General features: G+C 39.3%; 1 protein-coding gene across 5 annotated transcripts in view; it reads right to left on the bottom strand.

The window, feature by feature from the left end:
• The window catches only part of NCKAP5 (NCK associated protein 5), a 1,042,158-nt gene that overhangs the window by 177,518 nt on the left and 850,598 nt on the right, over window positions 1–14,042 (bottom strand). For all 5 annotated transcript variants that reach the window (XM_061199363.1, XM_061199362.1, XM_061199380.1 and 2 more), the window contains 2 exons: window positions 13,572–13,610; window positions 5,314–5,433 (listed from right to left, as the gene is read on the bottom strand). In XM_061199363.1, coding sequence (XP_061055346.1) covers window positions 5,314–5,433; window positions 13,572–13,610 — 159 coding nt within the window. The remainder of the gene's footprint in view (window positions 1–5,313; window positions 5,434–13,571; window positions 13,611–14,042) is intronic.

Below are 14,042 nucleotides of genomic sequence, written 5' to 3' on the forward strand. Positions count from 1 at the left end.
AAGAAGACATACAGATGGCCGAGAGGCACATGAAAAGATGTTCAACATCGCTAATTATTAGAGAAATGCAAATCAAAACTACAAAGAGATATCACCTCACACCAGTCAAAATGGCTGTCATCAAAAAATCCACAAACAATAAATGCTGGAGAGGGTGTGGAGAGAAGGGAACCCTCCTACACTGTTGGTGGGAATGTAAATTGGGGCAGCCACTATGGAGAACAGTATGGAGGTTTCTTAAAGAACTAAAAATAGAGCTACCATATGACCCTGCAATCTCACTCTTGGGCATATATCCGGAGAAAAACATGGTCTGAAAGGATACATGCACCCCGATGTTCACTGGAGCACTGTTTACAATAGCCAAGACATGGAAGCAACCTAAATGTCCATTGACAGAGGAATGGATAAAGACGATGTGGTACATATATACAATGGAATATTACTCAGCCATTAAAAAGAATGAAATAACGCCATTTGCAGCAACATGGATGGACCTAGAAATTGTCATACTGATTGAAGTCAGACAGAGAAAGAGAAATATCGTATGATATCTCTTATATGCGGAATCTAAAAAGAAGTGATACAAATGAACTTATTTACAAAACAGAGAAACAGACTCACAGACTTAGGGAACAAACTTATGGTTACTGGGGGGAAGGGTGGGGGGAAGGGATAGTTAGGGAGTTTGGGATTGACATGTACACACTGCTATATTTAAGATGGATAACCAACAAGGACCTGCTGTATAGCACAGGGAACTCTGCTCAATGTTATGTGGAAGCCTGGATGGGAGGGGAGTTTGGGGGAGAATGGATACACGTATATGTATGGCTGAGTCGCTTTGCTGTGCACATGAAACTATTACAACATTGTTAATTAGCTATACTCCAATATAAAACAAAAAGTTAAAAAAATATATTGAATTAAATGTTAAGCCATCAAAGTATACACCGACTATGTATTATGAATGGTGATAATATCTGTGGGAGGGTAAAATGCAACATTCAGCATAATCGCTGCCCTCAAGGAGATTCCTATTTAGGTGAAATGAAAGTTAACATGAAATCCCTAGTTATGGGGGTTGCCCTGCATGACCTCCACCATCAGTACCATGTGACTCTAGGATGCCATAATTGCATATGAAATTAAATAAAATAAAGATGCAATGAATGAAAAACACATCAGAAGCACAAAAAGAATTTTAAAATCGTCTCATCTCACCTGAAATAATATAAAACAAAACACTAGCAAAAAAAAGTCAACGCTCTCAGAAGTGACAGCAAAGTTGTACACCTTGGTTCTAAGCTGTCAGATTCTCAACTGTTTGTGAGAATAATCTACACTATAACATTCTTTTCTTTCTATCTTGGCCCAAGGATATGAGTATAGGACCCTTTGAAATATCAGATAAAAAGGAGAAGAATAAACTGTGTTAGGCGGAAAATATGAGAACAATGTTCTATCAACATGACGATAACACAGGTGTCCAAAGCAAGACAAGAGCAGAACACACAGGAGAGGGGAAAATCTTGGATGCCACAGATCAAGAGGCTTTCAGAAACGTGTAAATATAAGTAGGCTCCTTACTGCGATTACACTGCAGAAGCCCTCTGAACTGATCTGAGCACAGGTGGGCCTGTTAATCAAAATGTCTGTCAGAGTACAGAATCAGAAAAATGTTCCTCGTGTCCATTTGTATTCCATGTAGAGGGAGCACAGACAGGAAGTGAAAGGGAGGAAGTGGACCCTGACCATGGATTTAAACCCCCAGTCTGTCAATTACCACTGGGTAACACAGCCTCTTTGTGCCTAAGTGTCCTCATCTGTAGAATGGGTATAGAGATAGTTCCTACCTGACAGCACTGTAATGGAGATAAATTGGTGAACACTATAAAGGTTGTAGAACAGTATCTAGCACTTTTTTTTTTTTTGGTAGGGCCAAGGCTGTCTTTTTTGCCTAGGGATCATATTATTAGAGTCCTCCAATGTCTTTTTTAATTTTTTTTTGGCATCAAACACATGCTTTATGCATTGTCTATGATTTCTAGGTTTTGTTTTTCTTAATAGTGGAACAAGAACTTAAAACCACCTGAGAAGCAATTTGCAAGCAGAATGCCTCTACATTTAATACAATTCCCCATCTCCCACATATTTTTTTTTGCAGTTACACACCTATATTTCATTTGATCACAAACATTTTTAGGGACGTGCCTTTATAGTGTTTTTGAAGCACTCAACATTGTTTCATAGAAACAATTCTTTTTTAACCACATTTCATCAGTTTATAAAGTAGTTAAAAATTGCATAATCACTGTGACAAGTACTAGTCACGTAAACATACTGAGTTATAAACATAACTCATTCATGGTGGAAATTCAACTCAACTGGTAAGAGAATTAAGTACTCTTAGTAGAGAGTTTCAACTAGTTGTCAATGTTTGGTAAATTGAGCGTGTAATCTAATATAATTTATAAGAGGAAATGGTGAGCATTGGTTAATCTGGCCAGTGAGTTCAAATAAGGTTAGTTATAAACTCCAGTTCCGTTAAGAATGTTACTTTTAGATCTTATTTGCTATACTGGTTTCTTAATCCATTAGAATTTAGCTCAAATTATTGATTTTAATATGGAGGCCCTTAGTAATCTGATTTGTTTCCCCCCATAGTCCCAGAGATGCTTTTCTGGAAACTGGAATCAACAGAGAAGTTTATGGCCATTCTTAAGATTTTAAATTTCAGGTTAGGCTTCTTTTCTTTCCCATCATGGACTGGTCCCCTTTGTAAGTTCCCCAGAATCTGTCAACGAATCCTTAGAACTATCCCTTTTTGTTCCTCCTATATCAGAATTTGCTAAAGAATATCCATGTAACCTCTTATTCTCTGTTTTTGAGGGACAAATAATTAGCTATTTCCTATAAATTATTTTCTTTTCTATTACTTACAATGTATCTACTAAAATCACAATGTGTTCAACAATCTTCTTTCTGTATTTCTCTTCAGGTGGCTACTTAGATTGTAGAGAATCATTAGGCTGTATTCAGCAGATGACAACTAATGCAGTTTTTTAAGATACACAGAAACCTACTTAGAAATCTTCTGTACTGAATCTCCAGTTCATGGGCAGAAGCTGTAACATCTCTCATCCTCGGGACCAGGCACACTGGTGGGTTTGCTGTGCTCACCAGACACACCCTCAAACAAACTGGGCTGGACCAGCATGGCTGCATAGCTCCAAAGCCTCCACACAAGACAGGAGACATTCAGAAGAAGAGGTAGGGGTATAAACCTCTCTTCGGTGTATGTCAAATAACTCCCCAACTTGCAGAATGAATCTGGGTCATTTATTCATTATTCCATTCAACAAATAATTATAGAGCTTCCACAGGTGCAAAGCAAGCTCAAACTGCTTTTACTTTAGCCAGTGTTCCATGATATGTATTCGTGCCACCAGAAAATAAAAAAATCACAGGTCATACAAAGAACAGACCACCTGAAAAGCCAGCAACTTTGTCTATGGCTGTGAGCCCTTAGATGTTAGAGGGCAGGCATCATCCTTGCTATTATTCTACGTCACAGAGCTACTATCAGCCCATCTTTTACAAATTCCATTTAAATTAGAATGGCTCCTGGAAGTGAGGTCTATCTGGGGAGAAACAGTGTGTTGGCTGAAGACACCCAAGGAGTAAACACTGAGTTCTATTGTTAGCGCAAACACCATCCCCTGCCAGTTGGATATGTATTTAAGAGATTTGTGTCAGCCAATGAAGAAGCTTAAATATCTATGGCACATGTGTTTACTGTGGAAATGAACCATCATGATTCACACACAGGGACTGTAGATCCTTAAAAATTGTTCCAGAAAAGCCTCAAGTTAAAACACGTAAAATGGAAAAATTCATGAACATGCAATAGCTGTCAAAAGCAATTACAATATTGGATCTTGATTATAAGAGAGCAAATGAGATACAACTTTTAACAGATGCAAGATTCTCTCTGACCAACATTTATCGTGGCCAGGATCAGGAAACAGAATAGAGATAGATGATTTTTCCCCCACACAATTTATGAGTCATAAATTATGAATTATGAGCTAATAGATAAAGCAGAGAGAAAATTAATTTAAGAGATGAGATCTATTTTACAATTCAGAGAGCTCTCTCCTTTTCATCGGGGGCTGGGGGAGGGGACTACATTTTGATGTGTGGTTTTACCAAACATCTTTCTTTCTCTGAAATGAACTGCAATTTCTCATTATTTCCCTGAGGAATCAGGGAAAGATGTTTGTGCCAAAGTTCAGAGGGTAAATTAGCAACACTGTCTCAACCATCTGGAAGAGTGCTGAACTTTCTACCATGATGGAAATGTTCTATACAAACACTGTCTAATATGGTAGCTGCCGGCCATGTGTGGCTTTTCAACACTTGAAATCTGGCTAGTTTGACATAGAAACTTAATTTAAATTAATGTTTAATTTCAATAGCACCACATGGCTAGCGGCTACAGTGGTGACAGGCTAGTCTAGAGGGTATCTCTGTCTTTCCCCTTTCCTTTAGTCAATCAGACCAGGCAGCTGGGGGTTATCCTTTGCAAACTTGGAGCTTGTTTGAGCAAATATGCACATTAACAGCATTTAAAAAAAATAGGAAACAGCAAAGATCAGCCTCCTAGACCCCTTTGCCAATTCACGTGTCTCCCTGCAGTCAGATATATTTTCTAGTGCTTTCTCGGGGGCAGCTTCAAAATGATTCAAATGGTTTGCCTTTCCACGTCTTTCCCTGTTATGAAGGCAACTGAAAGAGTTTGGTGAGAACGCTTAGACGAAGAGAACCTGTAAAATACTGAGGCGGAGTGGAGTAAGTATTAGGTTGTGAGGAGGCAGGCTGCATAGACAGAGATATGAAAGCACAACAAACCCCAGCTGTAGTTTTGCTTACAGAGAGTTTGAAATAAAGAAATGTACTTCGGCATCACATAAAACTCTGCCTTGCTTATCATGGAGTGCAAGACTACTAATACTTGTCCCCAAAGCAATCAATTATTTGCTGACTCCATTCCCCGGTTTCATGTGATACCTCTGATTGTTTCCTTTTACCTGTTTATTATTTGTTGATGCATTTCTTTATCAAAATTAGATTTAAAGAGTCAGACATTTAAGAGATATTCAATTTTAATGACATCCCTTGAGAGGGGAGAGAATGGAGGTTCCGATGCAATATGTCTTGCCCATGGAGATAGTGGTACCTTTTGAACTTAACTCACTTCTTGTCAATAGCATTTCAGTAGCAAAGTTTGTTTTGCACAGAAACACATACCTGGAGGAGCAGATCAGAAGTTGGTCTGACTCGCTGTTGGAAAAGGATGCTTAGCGTTCGATTCTGTTGTTCCAAATCAAACACTCTTGTTTTCAACTTTACACATTCCTCCCTTAGATCCTGCAACAAACACATGGAAAGAAAAAAAAGTCTATTACCGTAAGACACTTTTGCATATTATCACTATATTTCATCTGATATTTCAGGCACACTAGTAAAAAATAGTATTTTAAGCCTTCAAAGCCCCCCAGAAATAGATCACACACAATGTTTTCTTCCACAGCCCACTGTTGGATAGAATTATTATGTTCAGGGAAGACCTACTTAAAAAAAAAAAAAGCACCTTGAAATCAGAAATGCATTAATCTAGCATGCTATTTTTGAAGATGGTAAATCTCAGCAATATAAAGTCAATTTAAGTTTCCACCTATATATTTGGCTTTTTCACTGTCTTCATAACAGCGATCATAAAGCACAAACCACAGGACAATGTTTTTACAGTGAATAGAGATTTGATCAACTAAAGAAACTATCACTTTTGATGGAAGCTTCCTCTGTCGTTTGTGGAAACGAGTTGAAATTCTCAATGCGGCTGCTAACTGAGTCAGTGATGCATTTAGACGGAGTGAAGCAACTGTGAAGTGAAGGTTTATAAGGCCACTTGAAACTTGCCCATCCTCTGAACTAGTGGATTTCCATATCTTTTGGGGTGTTCTGGTCTTAGTGTTGGGGAAGAAGTAGAAGAACCGTACCTCGGCATCCCCTTAGAGCAGCTCTTTTGAATAGTTCAAACACCAAGGAGAGCTCTTCCCCAGCTTTCATGAGGGGAGCTGATATGCGGGAGCTTTAGGATGCTCTAGAATCCCACCCAGGAGCTGCCTTCCAAGTTAACTTGTGATAAAGACAGTACTTATACTGACATGTCTACACCCTCTTTGGTGGGGTTCAAGGAACACCAGGTAGAATAAAGCCCCAAGGCAAGGTTCTTCAAAAGCTGACCCTTTTCTACATTTCAAACTTTATTTACACTATTTCCTGAAAAAAAAGGTTTCTGCTCTTACCAGGCTCTTACCCTGTTCTTTAACAAGGGTCTGCCTGTTCTCGAAAGCACCGGGCATTCTGCCTCCTTCCCCCTCCCCGACCTCCCTTTTGTTTCTCATCCACCTCCTCCTTCCGGTCCAAGTTTGGCTCTTTGGTTGACATCCAGTTCAAATTCTGTCTCCTCCCCGACGCCTTTATCTGGCATCCTCCACTTTTATCTGCTCCCTTTTCTGAACTCCAGTAAGCCCTCAATGCCTCTTCTATGACATTTAGCTAATGTGAGATACTGCTTTGTGTTGATTTGCTTTCATGCTCTGGACTTATCTTGTCAATGAGATGACACGTTCCTCAAAAGGCATGAGAAGATACGGAAACACCAGCACAAGCATGTTGTTCTGACACTTTTCCTTCACCACCTAGCACAGCACCCCCCAGAGTAGTAGGAGCTTGATAAAATTGTGTGATGATTTTGTTAAAGGGGTTAATGACGATGAATTCTATTCTCTAGTGATGGTGTGATAAAGAGAGTTTTAAGTTTCTCAACACTGCTAGCGTGTCTACCTATGTATGCTGAGGTGGGGCAGCTACAGGCCTCACTTAAGGCTCTGCAAGCAAGACAGGGTGCCAGCCCACAGCTCTGCTCCCCAGGACCCAAACAGCAGTCACAACGGTGAGTGGGCCTGCTCCATACATAACCTTGTGGCAACCTAAGTGTGCGGCTAGAGAGAGATCTAGCTTCCGAGGCTTTACCTGAGATGCATCATCATTTCCAGGCTTATTCATTCTATTTACAGGAGGCAAAGAGACAGGCCTTGAAGCTATAGCTCACTGCACAGCTTACACTCACCTCACCTTTTTAGCTAAATAAGGAAGCTTATGCATAGGATGTTTTCAACTGATTGCTGCCTACAAATGCAGAGCAGAGCAAAGGAATGCCATGTCCAGACGAGGCACTAGGGTGCAAGCTGTAGGAGGGCAGCGGCTGTAAAAGCAGGGGCAGTGGGTGTGTGCACGCCTGAGCATGCATGCCATTTAGCAGAGGCTGTTTTGGGGGCCTAGGCACTGCTCAAATTAAAAGGCTAAATTTGCTGTCTTTATTTAGAATTCAACCTCTCTGTCTCGCTAATGCTAATTTTTGTTCTTAGCATGTATATAACACTCCCTGCTCCCAAACACTAATTGTTTTCACTACTGCTAATTAAGCAATTAATAAAACTTGACTGTGAGGTAAATAAATATTAATAGTACCTATTGGGTGGGAAAACACAATCATTCTCACTTGCAGGGGGAGGGATGGAAACAGAAGCATATGAGTGTGGATTTGCAAGGAGAAAGGAGACTTGTAAGGAATACCAGCAACAGTTTTTAGCAGCAAAACTGAGAATAACTTGAAAAGATTTCTTCAGATGGGTAAAAAAAAAAAAAAAAAAAAATGAAAGAAAAAAATCAATATATTCTAAAGCAAGTTTTTGTACCAGTGCCCAAATTTCCATGGCCATTACTATTACTTAAGGCAGTAAAAGTTCATTAGCAGGAACACACTTTATCGACCTTGAGAACCGTTCATCACTCGTGGCTCATCTAGATCAGCACAGAGCAGAGGGGGAAATGGAGGGCTTTAGGAATGTGACACTGCTCTTACAATCATCGACCAACAGAACTGAGCTGGACAGAAAATTTGTAGATATAGAAGAATATTCTGTGTTGTTTTAACATTCTCGTTTTCTTCACTCAAGCTGTGGATGGTAAGTGATGCCAGACGGTCGTCATCCCAAGAAACTGTAACCAAAGCCATGTGTGTGCCCACGTGCAGACACATAAACACAGCCAGACTGGATAGATGGAAAGAGAGAGAGGAAAACCACAATTTCCTTGACTACTAGGCAGAGAGTGTCAGCGGGCTGTCTGTGCTTCCCCTGGGCTCACAATGAGAACCCACTAACATAAAGGCCCATATGACATTTTGAGGCTGGATGCAAGAGCCACTATTCTAATGCTGTCGATTACAAAGGTGAGAACTAGACTATGCCCCCCAGGTAAGGCATTAGAAACTAAAGAACTCTCCTGTTTAGAGGCCAGCCTCTGAGATCATGGCTCCCAACAGAGGCTAGACCATCTGCCCTCATCCACAACCTTTTTTTTTCTCTGCTCCCTAGTATGTCTCAGGCCTCAAGGGGAGGACCCCTCTGAAAATATAAGGTTGTGTCTTTTGAAAGAAAAAAGGGGATGTGTTGTATAATGTTATCAGGAAGAAAAAATGCCAAAGAGTTGACTACCTTTCATCTCATGTAAGCAAGTATAGTGGTCTTTGGGTTCAAGGAAATAGCCAAACCTGTTTTCTTTGCAATCTGCATGCCACTCTCAATTGAAATAAAGTAAGGCATTACAGCTGGATGCGAGGGGAAAATATACTGAGCAATGTGATGATACTGGTCTAAAAGGGCCCTGTGTATCTTAATGATCCCAAACCATAACTTCCCTGGAGGATCCACACACTGTACTCCTGACAAGTTTCACCTGTGTTTGGGGCTGAAAGAGATTCTGGATTCACTGCTGTGTAGCAGCTATGGAGTATGGTTACTTTATGCATTTAGAGCAAAACCACTGCCAGCTCCAGGTTAAAGGAAATTTAGGGAAATGCTGGTTGATTAGAAGCTCGATATATACTGATATTACCACTGGAGTATTGTTGAAAACTATTTAAATCTGATTTTATCATGTAAAATGATATTATACTGGTATTCCTATTTCAGAGGCAGTGTGTATCATGGGAATACACTGGATTGGCAGTTAGGAGGCCTGGGCTCTGGTCCTCATTACCCACATGACCTTGAGGAAGTAACTTATTCTGGTTATGCCTCAGTTTCCTCACCTGTAAATGTAGCTTCTGCACAAAACCAGGCTTTCAAGACAAGGCATGCCTCAGCTGCTTCATGAGATGGCTTGTCAAGGGCCACCTGAATCCTTCCCTTAAGCTTACTGGACACCACATCCACTAGCCTCTCCCAGTCACAACCCTTCTCAGTGTCTGTCACTGATATATCCCTATCTCTTCTAAGAATGCTAATACCTCTGTAAAAAGAAAAGCCATTACTGGAAAAGGCTGGTCACATCTCAGACCAACCAAGGACCTCAACATCAAATACTTAAAAAGGCAAGACAGGTAACATAATTGTATCGCTGAATCAGGCCAGTTCTAATCAATAGGAAGTGGTGAGTCTCATGGCAAACTGAATACTGCAAGCCTTCATCCAAAAGGCATTCGGATGAAAACATTCTTAATCTGGGTGATGGCTAAACAGTTTATGTCATTACAGTGAATTGAGCCTATTACCAAAGCTAGTTGACAAGCTCAGGGTTAAATGTTCACTAAGGTCCCTGGCAGTTGGGAAATTCTGGGGTCCAAAATAAGACTGATTCTGAGAAAGCTTGATTTGGAGAAAGCTCCAAATTTACAATCACTTTTGACTCCACGCATGTCAGATCCTGGACGTCCTTGCTAGCGAGGACTGGCGATGCTTCCAGAAGTTTTAAGAAATCTACTGGCTTCCTTGCGCTTTTGTTTTATTTCCTGCAATCGGATGTAACTAATCATTGGGTTTCAACCCACCTGTTGATTTTTATAGCCTCTCTTCTGCTTGCTGAACTACAGTGGGGATAAACAATAAGTGATTGAATGGGATTGTGGAGGCCGAATGGTACAAAGGGTAAGGGCATGGAGTGGAGTGCAATAACCCTAGGTTAACATACGAGCTTTGGCACTTCTAGCAATTGGAACTATGGGAAATTTATTTTCGTAGTTCTACCTCACAAGATGGCAGTGAAAACAAAACCATTCAGTGCATTTAAAATGCTGGACATGGGGTCTGACTCCTTGGAAGTGCTAAGTAAATATAAACAGACTCTCTTCAAGGAAACCAGATCCTACCCACACCATTGCTACACAAGTGGACCCAGATGGTCTGATCACACCTCCTACAAGGGAAATATGTAGAAGTTGGGAGTTCTTTTAGCTTCAAGCTACAAAATTGTGTTCTGCTGCTATCTGGTTGGCTGCATTGCTAGATTCCACCATACAAGGGCCTTAATCCATGTTGGCAAATTAAAAAACACCATGAATATTTGGTGATTCTAAAAAACATGAAGGTAAGGCTGAGGTTGTTGATATGCTGGAAAATAACTCCAGGGAAAAATGCTTTTCTTCCAAGTTTGGTGTTAGTGGCAAAAAAGAAAAAAAAAAAAAAAAGAAGAAGAACCTAGGAGAGTAACATTTTCAGTGAGTGTAACTGTCTTAATGAAGATAAAATATATTTCAGACAAAAATATGAGTCTAGCTCAGGTTATTGATTTCACTTGCACTTCTAGACTTGGACCTATGATTTGGAGGCATAAGCGGAAGTGAGCTGGGTTTAGTATTGTCATTTTAGCGTTATTGATCTAAAGGAGGGACAGTCACCTCTCTTAAGAGAACTCGCAGATTTTTGAGATAAATTGAATTACTTGACTAGGACATGATATGTACATTTAACAGAAGCTGCTAAATTTATGGAAATAATTTTTTTTCTACCAGTATTTGGAAAGGAAATACACTCTGTGACTTCAAGATGCTTATCGGAGCCAATTCCTGGTATGCCAGAAAAATACCTATTTGCTTGCCCAGGGAGGAGGATGTGAAGTCATGGCAGATTTGCCTTTGTGTCCTAACAAACGATACAGTCCAAAACTGTATGGTTATGACTATAATTTCACCTCAAGGATTTTATGTGTGTGTGTGAATTGGATAAATCACTCAAGATTTCTGTTTTTTACTCTGTGCCAGCTACATCCCTCTTTAGAATTAGGTTTCTCATCTGCTTTTGGAGTACATATTATTTCCTATATTGTGCTCTTAATTAAAAAGAAATTTTTGTCTTTTTGTAGCAATTCTACAGTCTCTAGAAAGACTGGGAAGTGCATGTTTCTGCAGAACATGACTTTTGGAATCTCTGAAAGCTCAGGCCTCTTTGCCTGCTTCACAGTATCCCTGAGGTATGCTATCTCACACTAGCACATCTTTTTGTGTCTTACTGCTTAACTGTACCAAGGTAGATTTATCTGTTTACTAGTTACTACTTGAATTTGTGTAGCTATTTTTTGTGGCTGACCTGAAAGGTCCCATTTTCCTTTATATTGTACCAGACAGCTTTCTTGTCTCTTTCCTGAGGCACCATTAAAAGAGACAGGCATGAGAAGTCTTTCAACAGTTACACACAGAGCTGCAACAGTGCCCCTTCATTCCTTAGGTTTGTAATTAAATGAGTGTCGAGTTTCCAACAGGAGGGAAGCAGTTGAGAAATTAAAGCCTTTGAAAAAGAAAAGGAATTCAAATACGTTGTGACAGAAATCATGAGTTGCCCTTCAACATCTGTTTCGACCCTTCTTCTACAATAAGGTGACAATCAATTTTCAGCTGGGCACATACCCAGAAAAAAGACGCCACTGTCAACTTCCTTAGGTGTGGATGTGTGATTAAGTTCTGTTCATGGAGATGTAAGTAGGGAGGTGTGAAAACTTTTGGAAGTTTCTCTTAAAAGACAGCTGGTGTGTGTCTTTTAGTCTCTTCATTTTCTTTGGCTTTCATTTCTTCCTGATGGCTGAAATGTGGATGTGATCACTGGTGCTACAGCAGCCATTTTGGACAATGAGGTAACCCTGGAAATGAAGGCCACATCCTGCAGAATAATAAGATGGAAGCCAGGATGCCAGGGACCCTATCAACTTTATGGAGCAGAGTCATCGTACCAGTCATGTACTGCCCACCTGTAGATTTAGATCTGAGAAATAAATAACATTTTATTTTATTTTATCTGATTTAAGCCACCATTATTTTGTATCTCTGTTACTCACAATGGAACCTAATTCTAACCTAATAAATGTGCTCAAATCTCTCTATTTATGTAATGTTAATGTCAAATCTGAACCAGTTAAAATCATTTGTAGCAGGAAGCATCATATTTTGACAGAAGTAGTTGGGGGAGAGAATCTAGCAAAAATATTACTCTAATGCCTCTATAGTATACATTTAAAATAATATTTATTTAAGTACCTATATGAGAAGTAGTCAACCCCTAATAAAATTGTTTTCAATTAAAAAAAATCAAAATGTCATAAATGATTTTGCTCTCCTTAGCCACATCCTCCTGAACATGCCGCATGATCTAAGACTTTCTTTTAAAGAGGAAATCTATCTCACAGAGAGGTAACTCAGAACAAAAAATTTTAAGGAATCAGAATTTAGCCTCTCAGACACATCATGGAAGGAGACGCGAAAGGTTCAGTAAAATTCACCAAACCTGCCAAATTTGGGCAACTACCTGCATTTACCCACTCTGCCCCAATAACATGATCTGAAGGCAGAATAAGAAGATGACAAAGGAGAAGGTATAGAAATTTCATGCTGAGAAATCACCATTTGTTGTTTTCCCTAACTTTATGAGGAGTAATTGACAAATATAATTGTATATATTTAAAGTATAAAACATGATAATTTGATACACATTACATGGTAGAATGATTACCGAGATCAAAATTATTAACACATCCATCACCTCACATAGTTAATTCTCTTTTTTTATTTTCTGATAAGAAGGCTTAAGATCTACTCTCAGCAACTTTCAAGTATATAATACCACCATTTGTTTTATCTTTACCACAAACCTGTTCCTGGGAGAACAACTCTATATGTTCCCTTTTATAGGATGACCACAGCAATTCTGGGAGGTAGACATTGTTATCCCTATTTTATGGAAGAGGAATTAAGGTCCAGAGAAGTTAAATAAACTTCCTAAACTCAAAGATCTCTTGCTGAATTTTAGGCCTCTGTTAATGCTGCGCATCACAGGCTATTCATTTTATAGGAGTCAGAGGAATCCATCAACTTATTTAATGTTTGCATTTACTAAATAAAGATGATAGGTTTGCTACTCATCTGGGTAGGCCCATGGAAATCTTTCATCTTCAAAAGGCTTTCTATTACTTTCCCAAGAGTTTAAATTTTATGAATCTATTGGTCATTGATGTTACTGCATATGCCATCTAAAATGCACACAATTTTAACCTAAGTGAATAAACAGAAAAGTATTGCAGCTATCAATCATAGTTTCTGTTAGTTTGACAATGTGAGTTCCAATCTATTCACATAAGTACTCTGAAAATAATAAAGCCAGAAAGTGACCTACCTTTTGAGTGAGCAGAGCTTGCACAACTTGGTTGGCTACCTTTAAAAAATAAAGAAAAGAGTTGCCGTTTATAATAATGAGACTTTATATGCATGGGCTCTAATTTATCAATAAGTTTCCCACAGCTTACTATAGCTAATTAGCTCCTCATTTTCCTCTTTCCTCTAGCTCCAGAGGACCTGATTCTTTTCATAATAAGCCTTTCCTTCTAGGTAATACTTCGCTTTTTCCAAAGGTGACCTTGTTGCTAATTAAGATGGTTAGGCTGGAAAGATCATTCATACCTTGACTCTCACATTTCCGTATTTGGAAAAGTAATATCCTTTCATATGTAAAGTACTTTAAGAAGGCTAAAAAATGATAGTGTAAAACATGATCCTAATTATCTGTATACAGTTTCTACACTGCTGATTTACAATGTCCTTTGCCTCTCCTTCCTATTCTTTTGCTGTGTGACTATTTCACTGCTTA

The sequence above is a fragment of the Eubalaena glacialis genome, chromosome 1, assembly GCF_028564815.1.
Source record: "Eubalaena glacialis isolate mEubGla1 chromosome 1, mEubGla1.1.hap2.+ XY, whole genome shotgun sequence".
In the NCBI taxonomy this organism is placed as follows: Eukaryota; Metazoa; Chordata; class Mammalia; order Artiodactyla; family Balaenidae; genus Eubalaena; species Eubalaena glacialis.